This window comes from Phyllobates terribilis, unplaced genomic scaffold (assembly GCF_046119375.1).
Source record: "Phyllobates terribilis strain yellow unplaced genomic scaffold, ASM4611937v1 Scaffold_4__5_contigs__length_816908805, whole genome shotgun sequence".
NCBI lineage: Eukaryota > Metazoa > Chordata > Amphibia > Anura > Dendrobatidae > Phyllobates > Phyllobates terribilis.
In genome coordinates this window covers 171470156-171496601 of record NW_027362764.1, presented here as the reverse complement: position 1 = coordinate 171496601, position 26446 = coordinate 171470156, and the positions used below count along the sequence as shown (strand labels likewise).

Sequence of the window (26446 nt, the reverse complement as noted above, 5' to 3'; positions counted from 1 at the left end):
ATCTGTGGTCGTCCACACTTGTGCGCTAAAAAAAAGCCTAAAATGATGGTATGCTGCCGGAACAGAAACCAGTCCAAAGGGACTCCATCGGTCTCATAAGTGAGTGGCTCCATCTGTTTTTTTTGTCCTAATTGCGGTTTTGTTGAGTTTACACAGAAACCCTGACATAAGCGCTCAGCGGAGAGCGCAGGATAAATGTGATTCCGATTTTTTTGGAGGCAGAATGAAGAAATAGCAGTACCAGAATAGTTCTTATTTTTATTTTTGCGCCATTCACCGTGAGGTGTAAGTGATAAGGCGGATTTATTCTTCGGGTCGGTGCGATTACATCGATACCAGATTTATATGGGGTTTTTTAGGTTTTGCTGCCATCACACAGTAAAAATGCTTTTTTTTCTTAATAAAAAGTAGTTATTTTCATCGCCATATTCTGAGAGCTGTAACTTTTTTTTTTTTGTGCTCAGGGCCCCGGCACAATACTTACCTCTCCCTGTGCCTCTGCAGCAGGTCCTTCATCTTCCTTGGCTGCTGCACTGTGACGTCTCAGGTCAGAGGGCGCGATGACGTCTTTCTACCGCGCCCTCTCCTGAGCAGTCACAGCGCAGAGCAGGAAGACGCTGGCGACAGTAGAGTCCAGAGCTGAGCAGTGGCAGCAGGTGAGAAGTGAGGTATTTGATTTTCTTTTCTAATGTATGGAGGCATGGGGCATTATAAGGGAGGGGACATCCTGCATGGGGCATTATAATGGGGGGGAAGTGACATCCTGAATGGCGCATTATATGGGGGGGAGTGAAATCCTGCATGGGGCATTATATGGGGGGGAGTGAAATCCTGCATGGGGCATTATATGGGGGGGTGACATCCTGCATGGGGCATTATATAGGGGGGAAGTGACATCCTGCATGGGGCATTATATGGGGGGAGTGACATCCTGCATGGGGCATTATAAGTGGGGGGTGACATCCTGCATGGGGCATTATAAGGGGGGGAGTGACATCCTGCATGGGGCATTATATGGGGGGGAGTGACATCCTGCATGGGGCATTATAAGGGGGGGAGAGCGACATCCTGCATGGGGCATTATAAGGGGGGGAGAGTGACATCCTGCATGGGGCATTATATGGGGGGAGTGACATCCTGCATGGGGTATTATAAGGGGGCATGACATCCTGGGTGGGGCATTATAAGGGGGGGTTACATCCCGCATGGGGCATTATAAGGGTGGGTAACATCCTGCATGGGGCATTATAAGGGGTGGGTGACATCCTGCATGGGGCATTATATAGGGGGGAAGTGACAGCCTGCATGGGTCATTATAAGGGGGTGGGGTGACATCCTGAATGGGCATTATAAGGGGGGGTGACATCCTGCATGGGGCATTATAACGGGGGGGTGAAATCCTGCATGAGGCATTATAAGGGGAGGAACAGCCTGCATGGGGCATTATGTGGGGGGAACAGTCTGCATGGGGCATTATGTGGGGGGAACAGCCTGCATGGAGCATTATGTGGAGGCACAGCCTGTATAGAGCGTTATATGGGGGCCAGTGTCCTGTACGGAGCGTTATATGGGGGCCAGTATCCTGTATGGAGCATTTTATGGGAGCCAGTATTCTGTATGGAGCGATTCGCCGGTTTCTGAGCTATTGTGGAATTTACAATAGATATCACTCATGTAATGTAAGCAGTGAAATCTTTGGCCTTGTACTATATATATATTTCTCTGCTGTATCTGTGCATCATGAATCGTGGTATGTGTTAAAGGGGCCCACTGAGACTCTTTCACCAAGGGCCCCCAAAAACCTGGAGCCTGCCCTGGGTGCGCTTCATACGTTAATCCAGCTTTTTTGCTCAGAACAGTAACTATTTTTTCAGACAGAATTTTTTTTTTCCACTAAATAATTTAATGAAATTGCCCTTTTTTCCAAAAATGTTTTATGGTTCCACATATGTCTTGCATTGGTGACCTAACACCTTCTATTATACATGTTTGCAAGGTGGAAGCAAAGCTGAACTTTGGGATCCTTAAAATGCAGCAAAAAAGGCAGCAAACCTACGTTTTGTCTGCAGCTTTTTTACTTCCAAGATATCAGGTTTTGGCTGCAGAAAAAAGCAGCAAAAAAGCAACGTGTGAACATAACCTTAGACTGCCTAGTCTGAGCTTACCCCATCTATGGTCTTATTTTGCACCAGAAATTCACACCAAAATATTTTTGGTGCATGGTGGAACATATCAAGTCAGTCCTCTTTGTTGAAAACCCATGCCTCTTGTAAGTGTGTAAAATGTAATAGAGGTGATACAAGGGGAACCAGGTTTTGCTCTTCACAAATTGTGCAATAATTCTGGTGCCACTTACAGGCTCTTTGTATGTAGCTTTGCTTTGTGTATTAGACTAAACGCTGCTTAAATAGAAGCTTTCTTTTTATGCAGCTCTGCCCCGCTCAACTGTTTTATATCCGGAATCCTAAGTCACTCTCTCCAGTAAGCACATAGGGAAATTAATACAAGCAGGATGTCCAAGGGAGTGTGGGAAAATAATGAATGGAGGCACTAGAGTCGTGTCAGTATTAAGTACGTAATGTGTATCACCCAGCTTGTTTATTATTAGTTTTGATCTGCTCCCAAGTAGGAAAGACACCTGTGATGTTATGTCAGCAGCGCTCCTCGGAACGGTTTAGCCTGTCAATCAATGTTCATAGAAGCCAATGAGTCACTTGAATTGAAGATTAGCCTTCAGGACAGCTGGTGCAGGGTACATGAATGTGCAAGTGTTTAATGAGAATGTCTGTGAAAAGTATCAGGTCTTTACTATAAACAAACATAGAAGAGAACAATTAATCCAGCATTGTGTCTAAAAATGACTGCGAATCATAGAAATCTGAGAGTCGTGGACAAAGTAGTGAAAAGTCTTTAAAAGGGTGCCACAGGAATAGAAAAAAATAAATAACTAAAGGAAAAGTCATTATAAATAAATTCTGATATAATTCAATAACTAAATCACAATAGTTTTGTCTAGGGAAGTAATCACTATAGGGATAAAATGGCTGCCTTCTTGTTACACTGAGAGAAACCTGTCCTAGAATGTTAGGACAGGTGCCTGTGAGCATGTGCAGGAGATCTCCTGTGCTGTGACCTGGATATAAGCAGTACCATGTATATGTAAGGATATAGACATATTGCCCACATTCTCCCTTTAAGAAACAAGTATATTGTTGTAATGTGAACTGTGATGTGCGTTAATGATGTTAGTATTATGAATTGCTTGACAGTAGGGACAGCAAGAATTAATGTTTGGGACTAGCCTAGAGAGGGAGCGGCAAAGCTTAAGGGAGAGGAGACAGGTCCTGTCAGGAAGACAGAAAGCGCCTGAAGTGCATAGAGTACAGACCTAAGGTCTGATGTGAGCAGTGTCGCATTTCATGGATGTCCCTAGTAGTGAGAGGAGACCGGGAGATAGAGATAGCATGATCCGGAGCAGAAACAAGGAAGAACGACTGAGAGACAGAATGATTTACCAAAGATGGGTCCTGGGAGAGTATGGCCCAGAGTTTATAACTCCTTAAGATAACAGGCTCACACAGGACGGAGTTCGCGAGATGAAGAGAGTGCCCCAGGCGGCAGTTCCAGAGTGTCAGTAGAAGAGAAGATAAATACCGGCCATAGTGGTGAAGTAGCTCCCCTTAGGGTAAAGTAGACACGGAACCGCACATTGAGTAAAGGACTCTTGCTAGCTGAACTGTAGTGTTGAGCTGGGTTGTGGTGAAGTAGTGAGGCGTAAGAGACGAGTACTTTGCCCACGGCTACCGCCCCGCGCCACGGTACATATAGTCATTCAGAAAGATAGGGTGGTGAGAACTTTGAGCGGCCTCTTCTTACCTCAGCACCTCTGGTATCTCCAGTAGTGGAGCACATCTTCCTACCTATGAAGTTAGAGGGACGGAGCTTCTCACTGCAAATGCTCACTGGCACCTGTCCTAAAATTCTAGGACAGGTTTATGTCAGTGTAACAGGACAGCAGCCATTTTAATTCTATACTGACTACCTGCCTAAAAATAAAGATTGTGATTTGCTAATTAAATGTATTAAAGAATTTATTTATAATAATATGTCCTTTAGTTATTTGTTCCTTTCTATTTTTGGGGTAACCCTTTAAACCGTTAAATTACAAATACCCACAAATCTGAGAGCTTGCTAAGAAAATCAGCCTAAATGTTTTTCATTTTTTAGATTTGAAATACAATTTCCCGATTATACTAGATTTAGGAGAAAAAAAAATCTAGTGACTATCCTATCTCCACCCCATCAGCTCTATGTATGAAACATTGTCTAAGTTTTAGCCAGAAAACTCTTGATTTTCATCTTTATTGTCATCCATATTCTATCTGTGAATCTGTTTTTTTTTTTTTTTTTTACATCCGTGTGACATTCTTATTTATATATTAAGGCTGGGGACACATGATCGTGATTTTTTCTCACTTGACATGCGTGAGCAGTCCGTATACAATCTGTTTGTTTGCTCAGCAGCTATTAAATTTTTACACGACCATTTATAGTTTCCCTTCGTGCAGAGTTGCAGTGTATCCATAATTATCATATGGCATCCAATTTTTTTCTCGCACTTAGCCGAAAACAGAGTGAAATCGCAGCATTCTGCAGTTTTTTCAGATTCTGTCAATGAAAAAAAACGGCCATCAGGACTTCCTCATTGAATAACATGGGTCAGTTATAGAGCCCTTACAGTATAAAATGTACATGGTCAAATACAGATGCCTATGTTATCCATAAAAATCGGATGCAATACAGATGATCCTTACGGGATCCCATTTTTTTTGCACACCCCTAGATTTGAATTGGCGAGTCTCGTCCAAACTAAGGAAGAAATCAGCCCATGCTGCGATTTTTTTCACATGACAAAAACTGTCATCTTAACAGCGCTATTGAATAACATTGGTCGAACCGCAAACATCCGTATACTACTAAGGGCAAGGTTACATTAACACATCCGTGTGAGTATTACCATCCGTGTGAGTATTACCATCCGTGTGAAACAGAACAATTTTTTTTCTCATCCCTTTTTTTTCACTGAAGCAGGTAGACTGTCTGAACCTTATATACATTGATTCTTAGCAAAGGATGAAACAAATGAAACCAGTATGGAAATCTGAAATACAAAGTATGACTTTTGTGTTTCATCCACTTTACAGGGATTCTCAGACTTAATGACTGAACCTGATCCACAAAATGAGTGAAAATAGGACACATTCGGAGTCTTATGTACTGAAGATACAGGTTCGTTTTTAAGGCTACTTTCACAAGACAGTATTTTTGGAGCGAGTGATGTCTGCGGAAAAATCTGACAGCGCTTGGCTAATGTTATTCAATAGGGCTGTTCAGATGACTTTCCTTTTTTTTACAGAGACTGAATTTCTGTGTAAAAGAAATCACAGCATGCACTAGTCTCTTCCCTATTTTGGATGAGACTCACCCATTTAAGTCTATGGTTGTAATAAAAAAAATGGATCCCATACGAATCAACCATATACGGTAGCATCTGATTTTTACAGATACAAAGCCATGTTTAGACTGATCTGTGAGGGTTGCAGGACCCGGACACACACCCATCAGCAGCCCATATGTGTCATTTGTATTCTGTACTACTGAGTACTGTTTAAACTATAGGTTACTTACCTACACTGAGATATATTTCCTTTAAGGCTTAAAGTGGTCCGAAACTAAAATTTATTTGAATCCTAAAAGCCTATCTATCTAATGCCATAATCTAATCTCTTTTCTAATATACTTTAATTAAAAAGTCTCTATTGTTCCTGCTCTAGACTCTCTAACTGCTTTATTTTTTTTACTACTTCCTCTTTGATGATACTTTGTTTGAGAATCCCAGTACATGCTGTGATACTAACATGAGCTGTCATCAGGGGAAGGGGTTGCGGTCACTGCCACAGCCTCTTCTCCCTCCCTGAAAAGAAACCTTATCAGTGACGTCCTTTTCATGTGCTGGGCTAGTCCCGGCTCTACTGAGCATGCATCGGTTGTCAATTCCAACATATCCTCAGTGGATTCTAAGAATGTGCTCGCTCACCAGCTCTGATCAGAAGTAACGAGCTGGTAAGAGAGCGCACTGTGACGTCACTGGTCTCTGCTTTGCCTGCACTCCGGAAATTCTTCTTACAACACGGACTGACCGTGCGCTCTCTTGCTGACACTTCCACCTATCGCAAACATGAGCTGAAGTCACAGAGGCTTTAGGGTATGTGCGCACGTTCAGGATTTGAAGCAGAAATTTCTGCAGCGTTTCTGCATCTCCTTGGCAGGAAAAATGCGCATTTTTCCGCGATTTTGATGTGTTTTTTGAAGCGTTTTTTTATGCATTTTTATACATCAATAAATGCTTTTGGGAGCTAAATAGAGTTATTTGAAAAGGAACGTGGGACATTGCTTTAACCTTTGGATTACCATCAAAACTGGGGTGAGTATATTGGTTAATGTAAGAATGTGTCTGTTGTAATTCAAATAAAGTGTTTACACTGTGTCTGTGTGTTTATTTACCTCTTTACTTTACTTTAATTAGGTTTGGTCATGAAAGGGTCTGATTGACACCTTGTCATCACCAAACAAAAGGGCTAGGTGTCAGCTTTCACCCAATCTTCATTAGCATTTCCATTCATGTCATTTTTGGGGCAGCTGAGAGCTGCTATTTTTAGTCTAGGAAGGTGCCATTAGGCAAACATGGTCCCGGGATATTATTAACAGCTCACAGCTGTTTTGTTAGCACTCATCAGCTCTTTGGACTCAGCATATTTTTGCTGCTTCCAAAACGTGGTGTTCTAATGCCACACTTTTGTTGTCGGTACATGTGAATCCACCGCATATAATGACACTTCAATCGGTCAAAATCTGCAGCGGAGACTAGTGTGTCTGCTACAGAAATTGACATGCTGCAGGTGAGTTTGGGTATGTGGCCACGGTCAGGAGCCGCTGCGGGTTTGACGCTATGTGTTTATACAGTGTCAAACCCGCAGCGTCCAGATGTTACAGTATAGTGGATGGGTTCTCTAGAAATCCCATGTCCACTATGCGTGCATCAGAAGCTGTGAATTACCCGTGGACACTGACATGCAGCTCGTCTTTCAGGACCGCACCATGTCAGACTCTCTTGATGATTTACCTGTGTTCAATAGAATGCAACGTTTTGTACACAGCAAAAATATGCGTCCAAAGCGCTGCTAAGTCTTAATCATGGGCACAGAGTCTAAAATTAAAATAAAAAATGGCGTGGGCTTCTGCTTCATTTTCATAACCAGCAGAGGGAAAGCCGACTGCTGTGAGCTGATATTAGTAGCCGGGGAAGGGGCCATTAGCCAACAATGTTTCCTGGCTATTAATATCAGCTCACAGCTGTTTGCTTAGCCTTTACTGGCTAGGTTACTGGGGGACCCCAGAAAAAAATTGACGTAGGGTCCCCCTATAAAATCTAACACCAATCCTGAGCGGGAATTTCTGCATTATGTGCACAGCAAATCATGATTGCCATTACATTAGCTGGCAGACTGATTAACAAGCGTTTTTGATGCATTTGCGCCCAGAAAAACCGCCGCGAAAACGCATCAATAACGCTACGTGTGCACTTAACCTTATGCGGGATAAAGTCAGGACCTCTGACATTAGGTCTACTAAAGCTGTCTGCAACACAAACTTACTGCTGAGCTAAATGGTGTCACTGACACACTAGTTCTTGCTGTAGTTGTGTATTACAGGCTTGTTGACTCAAGGTCACCCGTTTCACCAACAGACCGAGGGTAGACTGTTATACCCAATTATTGATCTCTAACCTTCATCATCTGTGCATCATCCATCTAGTGCTGCAGAAAATACTAATTACTGCTCCAGTAACTATTAGGGTCATAAGAGTCTCTCCTACCCAACAGGTTCAAATACAAATTAAAATGTTATTCAGGAACGACTGCGACCATCCTAATCTCATAAAAATGTACTATAGATCCACAACACTACACTCCCAGAAAACTCTGATTTGGCAGCTCACAGCAATGCCTATTTACAGCCTATTAGTATCTACTAGTCCCATGGGGAACCTACCTGTAATATTTCTTCTACTTCAGTTCTGTTCTGTTCAACCACTGTTGTGGGGAGCATCACAATGGGTGTCCTACACCAATTTGTTAAGGGATTTCTGCTGGGGAGACTCATTCTCCACCAGCCCAGCTGAACCTTAGTGACACTTCATAATGAATTTATAGGCCCCATGTTGCCATTCTCTTCAGGTCATACACGCCGTGCAGGGAGCTGTTCCAATCTCCGCTCACTATACTGTGATCAGCGGCTGTAATCACTACAGCAAGCTGTCAATCAAAGTGCCAGGGAGCGATTACAGCCGCTCATAGTGTAGTAAGTGGTATTGTAACAGCTCCCTGCACCGTGTGTATGTCTGGAAGCAGGAGGCTGCAGGGGGGATATAAATTCATTTTCTCCTGATAGCCATGTTTCCAGTAAAGCAGGAAGGCAGGATTGTGACGCTACTTATCTGCAGATAAGCTGATTATCAGAAGGTAAATAGCATTTCTGGACCTGACAGGTTCACTTTAAGAAGAAATAAAGTTAAACATTGCATGCTACAGAAAAGAGGTTTTTGTTCTCTTGCCATGAGCAACATTATTGACTGAGCACCTCATGTCTGTTCCATGTCTAGACACTAGAACTGACTGTAAGCCGAAACAGCCAAGGAAACTATGTTAGAAAAATTCTTTGCATAGCAGCTAAAATGTGATGCTTAAAAATATAATACCGACTCTTGTGACAGAGTTCAGTTATTGATGACTGGAAGACATTTGAACTTCTCTAACTATACACGGCATGATTCTCCTTCCAAGATAAGCACTAAACCGTGTCCAGTAGATGGCGGTCTTAAAGAGTATCTAGGCAAACGGGAAGAACAATCCAAATTGTGGTCTAAATGAATGTTGTGGATTTGACTTCGAAGACTTCCACCAAATAGTTAATTTTGCCAGGGAGGGTGTAGATAACCAGACATCGCCTAAGGCCATGTGCACACTTCCAGCATTTGGTGAGTATTTTACATCAGTATTTCTAATCCAAAACCAGGAGTGGGTGATAAATACAGAAGTGGTGACGTGTTTCTATTATACTTTTCCTCTGATTGTTCCTCTCCTGGTTTTGGCTTACAAATACTGAGGAGGTAAAATACTGAGCAAATTCTGAACGTGCGAACGTGGCCTTAATTTCATATTATTGTGTGTTTCTGATATAGTTTTTCCACAATATTTTGCCGTAATATCTACGATATACTGTATATCTGTGATACTGAGCATTGCACTTGTTTTGATTTCATGCTTCATGAGCGGTAGATACTGTAGTTTAGTCCATATGGATCAGAACATTTTTTTTAATGATTATTTTTATTGATTTAGACATGAAATAAGAAAGTAGGTTACAGTATAATAAACGCATAGGTCAATATTGGTGAAACAAATGTACCAATTAAAAGAGACAATGCAAGAGAAGGTAAGGTATTTCCAGTGTTTGAGAGTAAATTTTAGTTGAATTTAAAATTTGTATATACACTGTGTTCCAAATCATTATGCAAATAATATTTTCTCATATTTTCCCAAATTACCTATATGAATTGCAGTCATTGTAATTTTCCAGTCAAATAACTATTAGAGTACAATTGAAAGGTTTTTGTACAAACTGCCTATGATAACAGTATATTTAAAAAAAAATTAAAAAACTCAAAATGCATGTTCCAAATTATTATGCACACCAGAGTTTTCAACCTTTTCATTTTAATAAAGAACAAAAAAATTGTCATTTTTGAAATTATAAGCATTAGCAGGGTATTACAAACTGAAATCAAACAGTTTTCAACTCAAAACTTTATTCTAGGCGATGTTACATTTGCACATAGGACCGCTTGTTCGAAAGGAGCTTCTGAACTCTCTCGTCCATTGAATTTGTCAGGTTTTGGATGGTTTCTGCTTTAATTGTTTTGCATGAGGACAGAATACCCTCCCAGAGCTGTTGCTTAGATGTGAACTGCCTCCGGCCATCATAGACACTCCTTTTGATGATACTCCAGAGGTTATCAATGGGGTTGAGGTCAGGGGAGCATGGGGGCCACACCATAAGTTTGTCCCCTTTTATGCCCATAGCAGCCAGAGATGCAGATATGTTATGTGCAGCATGAGACGGGGCATTATCATGCATGAAAATGATCTTGCTGCGGAATGCACGGTTCTTCTTCTTGAACCATGGAAGGAAGTGCTGTTTGAGAAACTCAACATACATTATGGAGTTCATCTTTACCCCTTCAGGGATCCTAAAAGGGCCAACAATCTCTCTCCCCATGATTCCAGCCCAAAACATTACTCCACCTCCTCCTTGTTAGCGCCGTAGCCGTGTTTGCATGGGGTGTCCATCAACCAGCCATCCTCCACTACATCCATCTGGACCATCGAGATCATTTTCATGCATGATAATGCCCCGTCTCATGCTGCACATAACACATCTGCATCTCTGGCTGCTATGGGCATAAAAGGGGACAAACTTATGGTGTGGCACCCATGCTCCCCTGACCTCAACCCCATTGAGAACCTCTGGAGCATCATCAAAAGGAGTGTCTATGATGGCGGGAGGCAGTTCACATCTAAGCAACAGCTCTGGGAGGGTATTCTGTCCTCATGCAAAACAATTAAAGCAGAAACCATCCAAAACCTGACAAATTCAATGGACGAGAGAGTTCAGAAGCTCCTTTCGAACAAGCGGTCCTATGTGCAAATGTAACATCACCTAGAATAAAGTTTTGAGTTGAAAACTGTTTGATTTCAGTTTGTAATAACCTGCTAATGCTTAGAATTTCAAAAATGACAATTTTTTTGTTCTTTATTAAAATGAAAATGTTGAAAACTCTGCTGTGCATAATAATTTGGAACATGCATTTTGAGTGCAGTTTGAGTTTTTTATTTTTTTAAAAATATACTGTTATCATAGGCAGTTTGTACAAAAACCTTTCAATTGTACTCTAATAGTTATTTGACTGGAAAATTACAATGACTGCAATTCATATAGGTAATTTGGGAAAATCTGAGAAAATATTATTTGCATAATAATTTGGAACACAGTGTAAACCATGCATAAATATTGAAATTGGTAATATTTACTGCTTCGGTTATGTTTACATTTCATTTATACTCTACATTTGGGAAAGGTTTTAGCTCATACAAACATATTCACAGGGCCTCATTATTTATGCAAAGCCTAAAGGTGTCCTTTTTCCAGGCAGCTACACATTTTTATACCTTTTTAACTATATCTAAGAGCAAAACACAATAAAAAGACATAAAGTTAAAAAAATGTATATAAAAGCATTTGCAACTACACTTCTCTATGCAGCAGCATCCTGGAAAATAAACCATATGATGCATGGTATATCATATTTTAACATGGAAGCCATTGGTGACATATGCCACTCTATGCCTATAGTGTGGTATATCATTGGGGTGTCAATTTGATGTATACTTCTGATGAAAGGCTCAATATTTATACGAAAAGCATCTTAAATTTGAAAGGGGTAGAACTAGTTTATTTGCATTCTTAGCTTTGCAAAATGCAAAAATTTTGTGTTGTGATACATTTAAATACTCTTTTTTTGTTAGCTTTTCCTTCTTTGGAACAGAAGAAGCGAACTAATAGTGGAGGATGTTGCCTCTTAACGCCTCCACCACCACCAATATTCCCACCACCACCATTCTTCAGAGATCGCAGAAACACAGTAAGTACCTAGATAAGTGGAGGTCAGCTCAGCACATAGTAATGGGGAACAAAAGCAATCTTTGACTTCATTAAATGGCCAGAACTGTATATATAACAACAGAAACAATTTAGAAAAACACCAGAAAAAAGTATAATTTTGCCATCCCATATGGTAGTGTCAGGCTGGTCAGCTAGGTTTTCAGACAATATTTTGGTAAGCCTGGCCTTCAGGTAACAACAGACTTTAAGGTTCCAGCAGAAGGTAACCCTAATGGACCTGAATTTGGAGTGAATCACTTTCCAAAAGGGTCTATTTATTAAGGGTTGCCTCACAAACGGCATAAGAGATCTTATTGATGTCATGTCCTGTGTATGCAATCTCAGCATAAAAGTCCAAGGCGCATTTAAAGGTTGATGTGCACATGTTGTGTATGGATGGAGGATTAGAATAATTTTCTGTAATGGGTTTAAAAAAAACAGTCTGACACAGTTTGATCGTAGTGAATTCTTAATACTGTGCGACCCCACACAGTGCAAGAATAATAGCAATTATAAAATACACAAACAATAGGGTTTAATAAAACCAGTTAAAGAATTACAGAACAAAGGGTTACATTGTATCAGTGAAGAAAAAAAAAATCAATTTCCCTACTTCGATTAATGATTTCAGGAATCTGTGATTCTTCATCTGGTAGGTTTTCTATTCTGCCCTTGAAAACAATTACTCATGTGAAACCTGCCACTGAATGCTACATCCAATCTAGCTAATAGAACCTAGTGAATTTCATTAGCTGTATGTGCAGCCTTTACTGATTACTATATAGGCTACTCTTCCAGAAGGACGTTCCAGTAAAATGCAACCTCTCCCCAGGGTTCATTAGGCTGTTACTCTATGCTTCACTGTTTACCAGAGCAGTATATGAGCCCTGTGCGATCATTAACCTGACAAAACATACATCATCCATATGTCCAATCATATGGCACTGTCATTAATCATAGGATGCTGTGCACAGGATTGATATATTATGATGTGTCGCTACAGGTATATAATTCAACAAGTGGTTTAAATCAGAAAATGTAAAAAAAAACATTATATGTTTAGCAACTAGAATAAAAACCTTGTTTTTGAACAAATTTAAACAGGATTTTATTAATGCAGATTTGGACATGGATTGCAGAAAATAATTTAAACTGTATATTCGATATAGAATGAAAGTGGGAATATATTCCTGACAGTCCATAGCAGAGTCCTGGCCTCCTATCACTAGACTTTCATTTCTACAAAAGTAATGTTAATCCTTAATTCTTTGAAACTTACAGAGCACACACATCAGAAAACATTGTCTCTGGTAGACAGACATTGAAATCATTGCTCATAGCCATTATGGCTAGCTAGAATTATAGCGGACATGCCACAACATTATAGAGCCATTGACTTCATACACAACTGTTCCTGGTTTGTTAGTTATCAGCAGAGCAAGATAAGGTCATGGCTGCATTATAGAGAAGGGCTTATGCTGCATTTACGCTGCAAGATAATTATGATTAGAGTTGTTAAAAACGCTTGTTTCACAATTATACAGGCTGCTGATTGATGAATAAGCAGTATGCTTATGCTTCTTGTGAAATTACCTTTTACGCAGCAAAAAAAATCATTGTTCTTGGCGGTGCATCGTCCTGTGTAAACATTGCATTGCGGAGAACCATGGCAGCCTGTGTGCGTTGAGCGATCAGTATAAATCAGTATAGATCGCTCAGTGGCACTGTTTACTTTGGTCTGCCGGTCGTGTCGTGCTGCCGGTCTGCTCTAAGGGAGCAATCAGACAGTATTACCGGGAGGATGTGTTATGCTGAATATTTGATCTAAGGATGTATGATCATAATAAATTCACGATATGGGTTTTTGTTCATTAAGAAGGAGCTTAGGAAGCAACAAGACTATCACCTTGAAGATATGATGTGCTGACTGTCTGCTCAAACGATGTAAAGTATGATCTGATGTAAATTTAAAATTTAACAGAAAATCATTTTAAGATATATTATTTTGTGTATTTTTTCAAGATGTATGACCTGGAGTACACAAACTCACCTCTGGAATTAAATCCCACAATACCTCTATGTGTACCAGGCCCACCTGGACCCGAAGGGCCTCCAGGACCTCAGGTATATATATTTCAGGACTTGAAATGCAAATTTTTTTTTTTGTTTAGTTATCTCCTAAGTAACAGCTAGCACACTTACCAACAACATGATTAGCATTGTTAACAAATGTACATTTTTAAAGATATCATTATTATTATTATTGTTTATTTTTATGTGTGGGTATTTAATTTAGAAATTAAAGTACTGCGAGTGAGGCTTCTCTTGGTGTGACATTGACTTTTAGATGTTTTTTATATCAAAGACTTGTTTTATGCACACTGTTCTTTATTTTATATTATTAGGCATATTATCTTCCTTATCATTTGTCACATCTCATTGTTCTCACAGTTAAGGTGACTTGTCCATGGTGCTGAATTTCTTAAACTAGCTCTAAATTAAAGTGTTATTTACATTTCTCCATGTAAAGGGGTAGATCAGATTTCAATGAATGGCACTCAACTCCCATAAAATAACTAGTCTGACATTCGGTGTTGTAGAGAAGGGCGGCATCTAAATAGTTGCTGCTGTAGATAAACTTGTCCATTTCATCATATTTATTTATTCATTATGCATTGATTAAATAGCTCCATCATATTCTACAGTGCTTTTCAGACATTATCATCACTTTCCTCATTGGGGCTCACAATCTAATTTACCTATCAGTATGTCTTTGGAGTGTGGGAGGAAACCAGTGGAAACGTACTAACTCCTTGCAGATGTTTTCCTTGGTGGGATTTGAACCCAGGACCCCAGCGCTGCAAGGCTGCAGTGCTAACCACTGAGCCACCATGCTAGGAGAGGCAGATATATTACATACCTACAGGGCTGCTTAATTTATCAGTATCCATTTGGGCATTTACCTGGAGGGAGCAGCAAATGAAGCGGTCATATAGTCACTAATGAAATAAATACTGTATGTAGAGATTAACAGATATTCCAGTCTCTAATATGTATCACTTATTAATTGGACAGGGAGGAATTGTTAGATGAGTATTGGTCCGACTGGCGGGATCTCCATTGATCACCAGTACAGGGAGATTTCTAGCCCCATCCCTTCTTGGACAGACAGGGGGAGATCAAAGCCAGGAGGAGATGACTATAGTGAGTGATGAGGATAATCAATCAGTTTCCCAGCAGTGGGACCCACACCAACCAACAATTACCTAGCGGATAGGTGTTATTTTTTTGTGAATTGTATACCCTTTTAAGTTCTATGATCTCCCTAATGTCATTAACTGTGTATAAAGTAAAAACTTTAAATTATATTGAGGCATATCTTCAAAAGACACTTCTAATATCTTCTCCATATGATACATGAGGATATGTATAACATTTATTTTTTGTTCTCTTTACTAGGGGCCTCCAGGTTCTCCAGGGACAGCTGGACCAAAAGGAGAAAATGTATGTTGCTGCATGCCTTTTCTTCTGACAGCTATGTACCGCTCTATTGAATTATTCAGCCATATTATTTATTGATGCTGTGTGACCTCTTTAATTCAAGCACCAGTGCCAGTCTGTGCTGCTTGGTTAAACTCGCTTGTGTACAGTATATGTAATGTAGGCTCTTCCTTTATTCCAAAAACCATATTGATGATCTCAATAATTAAGTTTTACTTTTTTTAATATGTCTAGAAGTAAAATGTATTTGTTATGCACACGCCCGGACTGACTGGCGTGTGCGTGTTTAGTGATCCCACTGGACCATGAACCGGAGAGTGCCTGGAGGGGCGTAACTAAGTATCTACCCGATCCAACCAAGGTCGCACGACGGCTAACGACGTCAGTGCACCAGGGAGGAACCGAGCAGAGGGACCAGGTGCGACTCCAGGTCAGACCCCGGACACGGCTGTTGACCCACACCGGGGAATACAGGAACAGGCAGGTTAGAGCACAGGCTGGGTAGGGTCCAGTACAGACTAGGAGACTGGTTCAGAGCCGCAGATGCGGTAATCAAGCAGAGCAAAGCGAAACCGCAGGCGCGGTGGACAGGGCCGAGCAGAGCGAAACCGCAAGGGCGGTGGACAGGGCCGAGCAGAGCGAAACCGCAAGCGCGGTGGACAGGGCCAAGCAGAGCGAAACCGCAAGCGCGGTGGACAGGGCCGAGCAGAGCGAAACCGCAAGCGCGGTGGACAGGGCCGAGCAGAGCGAAACCGCAAGCGCGGTGGACAGGGCCGAGCAGAGCGAAACCGCAAGCGCGGTGGACAGGGCCGAGCAGAGCGAAACCGCAAGCGCGGTGGACAGGGCCGAGCAAAGCGAAACCGCAGGTGCGGTAAACAAGGCTGAGCAGAGCGAGACCGCAAGTGCGGTGAACAAAGCAGAGCAGAGCGGGCAGAAACCGCCAGAGCGGCAAGCAAGGCAGAACAGAGATAAACCGCCAAAGTGGTGAGCAAAGACAGAGCAGAGGGGACAGGGCTCTGTTCACACGGAACAGACTGGAAGGGAAAGGCAGAACCAGATACACACAAGGTACTTGCAAGGAAGTAGCGAGTGGACTCCAAACTCACAAACAGAAGTACAGCGACAATGAGTAGGAGTTAGGTACAGGTTCAGACTCTGCAGAAAAAGAGAGGAAACGGACAAAGAGACAAAACAGGTAACAGGTTAGGAGACAGTTCAGACAGGAACTGTACTGCAACGAAATACAGGAACGAGCCTAGGTATAGCCAAGTGCTGGTTCAGACACTGCAGCAAAAGGAAGGAAACAGACATAGGGACAAAACAGGTAACAGGTTAGGAGACAGTTCAGACAGGACCTGTACTGCAACGAAATACAGGAACGAGCCTAGGTATAGCCAATAGCTGGTTCAGACACTGCAACAAAAGGAAGGAAACAGACATAGGGACAAAACAGGTAACAGGTTAGGAGACAGTTCAGACAGGAACTGTTACTGCAGCGAAATACAGGAACGAGCCTGGGTATACGGCCCCCAGAGGCAGAAACGAACAGGCTAGGAGCGTGTTCAGACAGGCCTGGAAATACAGCCTCCAGGAAGGTGGACAGGCAGGCAAGAAAACAGAACAGGACCTGGCACATTCAGAGTCAAAGAGCACACTGAATGTTAAAGTTGCTCAGGCATCAGCTTCCAAGTGAAGCTGGTTTAAATATCCAGTGACAGACAGCAATAGGCTGAGGACGCATTAGGGGTGTGCCCACAGCAGCTACAAGAATCACGAAGTAACCGGGCCGCTGCCCTAAGCAGTCAGGACAGAGACAAACAGACAGACAGCGTGGAAAGAAGCCAGGCTAGCAGACTGGACTGATGATCAAGTTTGTGATCTTGCATAGTGAGCGATGGTGCACTATGCAAGCCCGCCACCAGGTATGTCACAGTATTGACTGGTAAAAATGTTTAATATGTTTGGCCAGTGCTCCATAAACAGTGTCTTGGGAGCCTTTATGGTGGTAAATATCAATTCCAATATGTCCAGGGATGTAACATAGTCTTAGCACTAGGATCAAATCTACAGTATATCACTGGCACTAAGGCAAAACTTGAATAGACTTTTCCTCTTTAAGATTCAGTGTGACTTAGCACATAGAAGTAGAAATGTTGGGGGACATTTTTGTTAGGTACTAGGTGTAATGTATTCATTTTCAAGGTTGCAAGCTCCTTCAACCTATGGAGGCCGAAAAAAATGCAAAAAAACTGTAGAGGTGGAGATAATGTACAAAATAGGTACAGTAATAGTCAAAATTTTGGACGCATCTGTTCTTGTAATTGTTTATCTTGTTCTTTTTGGAATGTGCACATTGTAGATTCAGAATGAAGGCAGCAAAATCAGGGTCACACATATGGAAACAAGGAGAAAAGAAACGTGTGAAACAAACGAGTTTATTTGTTAAATCTTACATTCCTCAAAGCGCATCCCTTTTATTCTGAAGACAACTTTAAACGCCCTTGGCATTATTTTAGCGGTTTCATCACTGACTTCCGAACAGTCGTGTAGGAGTTCCTAGAGGTGCTGAGCACTTCTTAGCCGCTTTGCTTTCATTCTGCAGTCCAACTCATCCCAAATCATGACAATTGGGTTGGGGTGGGGTGATTGTGGAGGCCATGTCATCTGACACAGCACTATCACTCTGTTCCTTGGTCACATAGACCTTACATAGCCTTGAGGTATGTTTTGGGTCATTTTCCTGTTGTAGCACAAATGATTGTCCCACTAAGTGCAAAAAAGATGGATGACATGTTGTTGCAGAATGCTGTGGTGGCTATGCTGGGTTAGTGTACTTGAGTTTGGAATAAATGACCAACATTGTCACCAACACAGCACCCCCACACCATCACATCTCTCCCTCCATGCTTCACAGTGAGCACCTCACATGTAGAAACCATCTGCTCACCCTTTCTTCATCTCACAAAGAAATGGCAGTTGGTAACAAAAATGTCAAATTTTGAGTCAATGGACCTCAGTACAGATTTTCACTAATCTAATATCCAGCCCTTGTGTTGCTTTGCCTTATCCAATCTCTTCTTGTTTGCAGTCCTCAGTAGTGGCTTCTTTGCAGCAATTCGACCATAAAGGCTGCGTTTTGCAGTCTCCTCTGGATATTTGATGTTGAGATGTGTCTGGTACTTGATGTCTGCGCATCATTTATGATGGCTGTTATCTGAGTTGCTGTTAATTCGCAGTTTCTGAGACTGGTAACTCTGATGAACTTATCGTCAACAGCAGAGGTAATTCTTGGTCTTCCTTTCCTTGGGTGGTCCTCACAAGAGCTAGTTTCATCATAGCCATTGACGGTTTTCCTGTCTGCACTGGAGGATAATTTTAAGGTTCTAGCAATTTTCAGGATTGACTGACCTTCATGTCTTAAAGTAAAGATATACTGTTGTTCCTCTTTAGTTAGTTCAGTAGTTCTTGCCATATTCTTGCTTAGATAAGTAGTTGCATATGGCTCAGCACTGCATGGAAATGTGTAGCCACACTGCCTCTGCAAGATACACCTGATGTTTGCAAACACTTTCTGAACGCCATGATTTCACTAATGAACACTTACCTTTTCACTGGTAGCCATTCCAGGTGACTATCTCATGAAGCTTCTTAAGAGAATGCCAAGGGGGTGTACAGCTGTCATCTGAGTTAGGCTGAGTTTTTCAAGCGTTTTTGCCGCGGAATTTCCGCAGCGAAAATGCTTAAAAAACCCTTGGTAATACGTGCCCCATGGTCCCCAATGATAATCCACGTGTGCTGTGCACATGCTGCAGAAATTTCCGCTGCGGATTATCATTGCGGAAAAATCCGCAGCATGTCCATTAATTTTGCAGACACACAACGTAATTGCCGCCATTGACTTGCATTGAGACGCTTGATATCCGCATCACTACATGTGCACACGTGGATATGAAGCGATTCAATGTGCGGATGGTACCTGGGTCTGGAGAAGAGGAGACTCTCCTCCAGACCCGGGTACCATGGTACCTGTAAAAAAAAGAATTTAAAATAAAAAATAAAGATTATACTTACCTTCTGATGGCCCCCGGCCTCCTCAGCCATGCGTCCGGTGTGTTGGGCGGCTCGCAGTGGTGTGAGGACCTGACATGACGTCATTTAGTCATGTGACAGGTCACGCGACCGCTGACATCGGCGGTTACATGACTAAATAACGTCATGGCAGGTCCTCACACCACCGCGAGCCGCCCAACACACCAGACGCATTGCTGAGGAGGCCGGGGGCCATCAGAAGGTAAGTATAATCTTTTTTTTTTATTTTTTACCATTCTTATTCTTTGTTTTTTAACTATTACTTGGTCACACTATATAAATCCATGCCGGTTGCATGGATTTATATAGTGTGACCAAGTTGTCAAGCACTTTTCCAAGTGATGCTAAAATCGCTTGGAAAAGCGCTTGATAACCCGCATACAGAAATGCATGCAAAAACGCTTGACAAACGCTTCTACCTGGCGGGAAAAATGCATGTAAAATAGGCATGCGTTTTTCCTGCCAGGGAGAAGCGGAAAAAATATGCAGCATTTCTGCATCGTGGGCACTTAGCCTTAAAGGGGGGAACTTTGAAGAATCCAAAGCTTAACACATATTTGGTTTTGATTCACCGTGTTTCTTACCTCCTTGCTTCCACATGTGATCCTTTGTGGTTTTGTTGCTTTTAGTCTAAATCTACAATAAAACCAGGAAAATCATTGCATGAACAGGTGTGTCCCAACTTTTGACTGGTACTATACGTTACATGCTCTGCCTAAAATGTTGGCTTTGACATGCAGGCTGACATTTTTCATTTTGACACTAACACTCCCAGATTAGGTCTACACAGCGAATTTTTGTATTTTTGTAGTACTAATGATTGACTTTAACTATAGAACTACTGCTGCAGTCCAAAAAAAATACATTGAGCTCTATGCAATCTTGTGGTCACCAACTGTTATTAAATGACTAAAATCAATTAGCAGTACTATTAAAAGTTTCTGTGTGCCTCAGCCAAGAGAAATGTTTGGCCTTGAAGTTACTGTGTGACTTTTGAACACCTTCAAAATGGATCAATACTCCTATCGCTATACATTTCTAATGTCTAGTTACTATTTGGCCTCTGCTGCCATTCCTTCTACATTTGAGATCAGTATCATGTTCTTTACATTTCTAAAATAGCCCTCTGGAAGCATAGATAGTGCTGGGTTAAAGGTACCGTCACACTTAGCGACGCTACAGCAATCCCGACACCGATACGACCTGGCAGGGATCGTTGCTGCGTCGCTATGTGGTCGCTGGTGAAATGTCAAACAGTCAGATCTTCCCAACGATGCAGCAACGATACGGCGACCCATATAATGATGCAACGCAAATGCACGCCTATGTGTCTCAGTTCTGAGTCGCCAACGAGGTCGTTGGTAAGGTGTCAAACACACCGATGCATGCTACCCAGCGGGACCTCAACGATCAAAAAATGGTCCAGGCCATTTTGACACGACCAGCGATCTCACAGCAGGGGCCTGGTCGCTGCTACGTGTGAAACGTAGCGAGACCGCTGCTGAGGTCGCTGTTGTGTCAAAAACTTGTGACTCAGCAGCGATCTCGCTAGTGATCTCACTTAGTGTGACGGGGGCTTAAGTCTGAACCATGTTTTCCATGCCTTTACATTGGTGTGGAATTAACTAGCGCTGATGACAATGGTGCAGTATACATTCATTCTGAGGCAGAGAAAGGCAGGGGAGGCATGCTTCAGACATTCACCAATGCTCCACAGCAGCCATTTTAGCCATGAAGAAAATGTGAAATAAGCATCTTAGTTTGTCTTATTACACTCTTCTTTTGGTACCAAACTACTCTCTTTTATCAGATCTCCCTCTATCTCCGTTGTAGCACAGAGTTCCAGCTCCTCCTGGGCCAACGTACCTGGACTGGAGCTCCACTGCATCTGTAATGTGACTGACGATGATAACTTCCCATTAGTAAATTACAATGAAGGAGAGATCTACAGTAAAAAACGACTGAGCTTTTCATCATATTCTAACACTACCCATAATTCTAATTGTATTCAAACACTACCCATACAAACTGCACATGAAGATCTATGGTTTTTATTTTCCACAGTATCTGCATCTGAAAACATTTTTATGTATTGTCACTAATCCTACCCTTTTTTCATTTTCCAGGGTGAAATTGGTAGGCCAGGAAGAAAGGTAAAGTTAGTTTTTTTTTAAGTTTTATTGCAAATGGAGGTTATGGTTCATACTGAGGCTAGGTGTAGACTTTCACTTTTGAAAGACAGTTTGATCAGAGTGTGATCACTCTGTGCTCCGTTTCTCTTGAATGAAGAGATGGAGAAAAAAATGTCTCCATCTTCTCCATTCTGTCAGTCCGTGAAAATCAGACTGCACTCAGATGTCATTCGAGTACCGTCTGATGGTTTCCACAGACTCACTGACTTGCATGGCTGAGTGTGATCCAAATATCGGATCAAACTTGGACATGTGCACAGCCCCATAGCATAACATTGGTCCGAGTGCGATCCGATATTTTGTTGGATCGCCATTGGACCGATAATATGGTCGTCTGCAAGAGTGCTAAAGGGAATCTGTCACATTGTGTATGCTGTCTGATTTGTGGCTAGTGAAGAATAGGGAAGGAGCAGCTGAGCAGAAAAATATATGGTTTTCTAGGAAAAGATTCAGTATAACTTGTATTTCATTCCTTGAAATCCCTGGTGTTTGTAACCTCAGGATTCCAGTGAGAGGTCCTATCTCTGTATGCACACTCAGACAGGAAAAGCTGTCAATCATTACTTAGGACCGCCCACTGGACTTATGTATATACAATCACAAGAAATTTCGATGAATAAAATGAAAGGTTTACTGAAAGATTTTCCATAAAAATGTATATGAATCTGATCAGTTCCTCCTGCTCCATAACATCCCGCCTGCAGATCAGATATCATTTTAAACTTGACAGGTTCCCTTTAAGTTGTGTTCAGACTTCCCTTTACATACATTGCCCCATCAGCCCTTCTCTCCACATTCAGAATACAAATTTGTTGTGCACTGAAGTTTTAGATAGATTATAGGGCAGCGGGTAACAGGAAAGGCATGTGAGGATACTGATGATATCACTGCTGCAGCCAGATTCTGTGTAAAAATGGAATTTTAAATAATACACTTTTTTAATAGAGTTGATATATTTGTCTCCAGGAAATCGTCAATGGTTTTGAAATAAAATTATTTGTCTCTATCATTAACTCAACTCGCCTCTGCTATTTTTATTCTATCAGTAACCCCATTTGTATTAAGTACACTTAGTAGCGTGGGATGTGCTGGCAGCCAGATGAGTGCATCATAAAAATACTTTGTACAGGCTATACAAGTCTGAAGTTTGGATGCTCACATAGTAGATACCATGCTAGCAAGCTACAAATATCTTAGGTCCTCACATGGTCTGCAACATCATATACATCCTCTCTCTGTCGGAAGTGCTCAGATTTAGAAGCAGAAGTAAGAAAGTGTTATTTATAAACTGGACTGTAACTACTTTCACTGAATAGGACAACACTATGTGATCAAGGGAAAACTCAAAGATGTGATTGCTTTAACACAAATGTCATCGGTATATAATTAAAGGGGTTTTCTGGTTTTACTTTTTTTTTTTATTGCGAAGACTTGTTTGTAAAAATACCAAATTCATCCATTCCTATCCCTTTCCACTCCATCACTGGCTCTCTGCTGCTTTCCCGGTCTTTGTTGATATAGCTGTATTGGTGACCACATGACTACAGGATGTGACTGCTGTAGCCAATCATTGAGCTCAGTGGTCTCATGCCATCAACATCAGCATCACTGTTGAGCCCAGTGATTCGCTGAAGTTGTAATGTTGCCTCTGCAGTCATATCATCAAACAACGGGGCAGCAACAGAGAGCCATCGCTGGAGCTGCAGAGATAAGTATGGCTGATCTTGTTATTTTGTTATTGTTGCATAAAAAAATCATGATAAGAAGCCAGATGAAAAATATTTATCTGACCTATGTAAAGAAATGTAGACCTTAATAAATAAGAGATCAAGATCCAAAGAGGAGAAGCAATAAAAGCTAATGTTATAAACTGTTCTATTTATCCTCACTGTCACGTACACACTTCACAGTACATGACATGACTGTGTCTGCAAGGGTTAATTTAGCTCCTCTCACTCAATTCAGTACTCAGCCTCTGTTACAGGCTATAAAGTGAGCAAATATTACATCCCCAACACTGACTACACAACACGGATATGGATACGTAACACGCTGCCACCACTCATCAAAAACATGGGGTGATGAGTCCCCAAAATATGTTACTGTTAGACAATAAAAAAAGGCCACACTTTTTAGAGCATATAAGGATCAAACTTATTAAAGATTTAAGCTTTAATATAAAAGTACAGTGCTTACAAGAAAAGATATAAAAAGGTAAAAATAAAATGACACTCAAATATGCAAAACAGTTTTAAAATGAAAAGGGAGAAATAACAGAAATACCTAAACGTTTCTGACTACAGTTATCTTCTGTTTCCTTGAGGGAAGGAGAAATGAATTATGTATCACAATCAGCAGATGCTGATCCCCACATGTGAATATGTTTCTATTGTGTCACCCATCTTTTATATGCCTGGTTCTGGGATCATATTTCCAGGACAGCCTGGATTGGACAATATAAAAATTGCTGTTTGTGACTGGATGTGGATTAATTTAGGGGCCAGGGCCTTGCATTCCATCTCTAGCTACAATACATAGGGAATATTCAGCTTGATTATAAAGACCATTTGCTAACCATTTGAAGCTTAGAGTGACTAGGGTGAGATGTCGGGATTGACACCTCTGTACTCATAGCAAGATGACCCATTTGTTCTGAGTTCTTGCAATACTGTTATATCCAGTTTGTCCTTTTGTCAACTAAATGTAACTCTACTGCTGTTATATATTTCGCTACAATTATATTTTTCCCTTCACACTCAGCTATAATGGTTTTATAGATGTAACTTTAAGGGGTTGGCCACAAATTTTTTATTGATGGGCTATCATTAGGAAAGGCTATCAATATTCGATCGTGGGTGTGTGACAGCCTGCACACCCACTAATCAGCTGTTTCCAACGTTGGCCACAAGTTCTGGGTTGCTGCCAGAACTAAGCAGCTGCTTCGAAACTATAATGGCCGTATCCATATACTGCAGATCCACCACCATACACCATATTTATTTGAATGGGGAGTGGATTGCAGTACCCAGGCGCAGTCACTCTAGAAATTATGGAGCCACTGTGTTCCAGCATCATCTGAGAATTTCCAACTGGTGCTGGCAACAGCGGTAGTGACGGGTGTCGTAATCCTACCGATCAGATATTGGTGGCCTATCCTAAGAATAGGCCATCAATAAAAAGTAGCGGCCAACCTCTTTAAAGTGTCTTTAAAGGGAACATATCAGGGCAAATGTAATACTGAAACTAGTGATATATATTTGCCTTTGTACAACATTACAGCAACAATACAGCCATATTTTTCTAATACTGGACAACAATATGTTAACGTAGTGTGCTTGGTTCAGATGGTATATTTTACATGTGCAAATTTTAACTTCTAGGGCAGGATTGGTCCTCCTGGTGTCCCAGGCATGCCAGGCCCTATAGGACCACGAGGACCAATAGGACAAAAGGTTTGTGTTTTACAAATATAATATGTATGCATTTATTTCTGTGTTTCTAAAGAAAGAATTTTGTGAAAAGTTTGTGCCACAAAATGAACAATAGTTACTAATAAAACTTATTGTAGTAAAATCATTATTTTTACAATGCACGTGTTTTTGTGCTTAAAAACCTTTTTTATTTCCGCTCTGTATTTATTTCTACTTTATTATTCACAATTCTTTGTATAAGACAAATAAATGAGCATGTGAACTTTAAAATATACTCTATAATATATGAATGAGTGTATGATATATCAAAATTGGAATATTCCATACTGACAAAAATGAACACACTGACAATATGGTATACTGACAAAAAATCATTCTGGAGTCAGCAGCCTATGATGGCAGACATGTGGCATAGTGATAGTGGTCTTAAAGGATATCTTACAATCTGTGAGACAGATATCAAAGGAGATCATGGATTATGCATTAGGCAAACCTATAGTGCAGTCAAGTAGGAATAGTCAAACTACGGGACAAGAATCTAAGGTGTAACGTTTCTCCTTGTGGAGAGTGACATGCCTGGCAAGTCAGTGTAAGGAGAATTATAAGCCACGCAATGCTCCCCTGAGAAATTAAATATGCAAATTGCATTTTCAAAGTGGAAGAGGACTTGAACTCTAGTGCCACCTATTGGAAGTTGCAAGCCTAAAAATCAATACTGAGCCTTTAATGAGCCTGTGAGATGTGTGTCGGTCCACCAGAGTGATATAATTGTGTAGATCTGTGTCTACACCAGTATAACACTGTACTTATTGAAAGATTGTATATATATATATATATATATATATATATGTAACAAGGTTTGAATTCTGTGAATGATTTAAAATGTATTGTATTACATGATTATATAAGGAGAATAAGCAGTTAATATATTGATGATAGGGTAGTAATGGTAAAATCTGCCCAACAACCAAAGGGGAGATGGTGATTGGTCTAGCTCCAGTGTGGGAGGGGCTTAGTGATTGCGCTCAGGGGATTTCTCAGTGACAGTTGAAAACCGTATGTGACAGGAATAAGTGCGGCGGCCATTTTGGGGGTAGTCTGGAATATGTCCTGAACTGAAGAGGATGGGAATTCAGCAGCATCTGCTTGTGAGAACACCCCATTGACTCCAGAGAAACGGGATATTGAAGCTGAAATTGCTTACGACCGGAACCTGTCCAAATCGGAGGAAATCCCTGTCAGAAACGCTGTCCAGAGACGATAAAGGCCAGGATCTATGGTGAAGAGGTGTTGGACACCACTGAGAAATTAAGCCTCAATGGTACCGATCACCTGTTAAAAGGGCTCCACAGTGAGTAACTGTTCACACATTACATTTTGGCGCCAAAATAT

At 41.2% G+C, this 26446-nt stretch overlaps 1 protein-coding gene across 2 annotated transcripts in view; it reads left to right on the top strand.

Annotated features, from left to right (window-relative positions):
- COLQ (collagen like tail subunit of asymmetric acetylcholinesterase) overlaps positions 1-26446 on the top strand; it is a 124171-nt gene that overhangs the window by 57677 nt on the left and 40048 nt on the right. The window contains exons 1-6 of one of the 2 annotated variants that reach the window (XM_073677929.1): positions 5205-5289; positions 11706-11821; positions 13864-13965; positions 15301-15345; positions 21558-21584; positions 25004-25075. In XM_073677929.1, the coding sequence (XP_073534030.1) occupies positions 13864-13965; positions 15301-15345; positions 21558-21584; positions 25004-25075 (246 nt within the window). In that variant the 5' untranslated portion in view covers positions 5205-5289; positions 11706-11821. Of the gene's footprint in view, positions 1-5204; positions 5290-11705; positions 11822-13863; positions 13966-15300; positions 15346-21557; positions 21585-25003; positions 25076-26446 lie in introns of those variants that run through there. The other variant, XM_073677928.1, reaches the window with a different exon arrangement.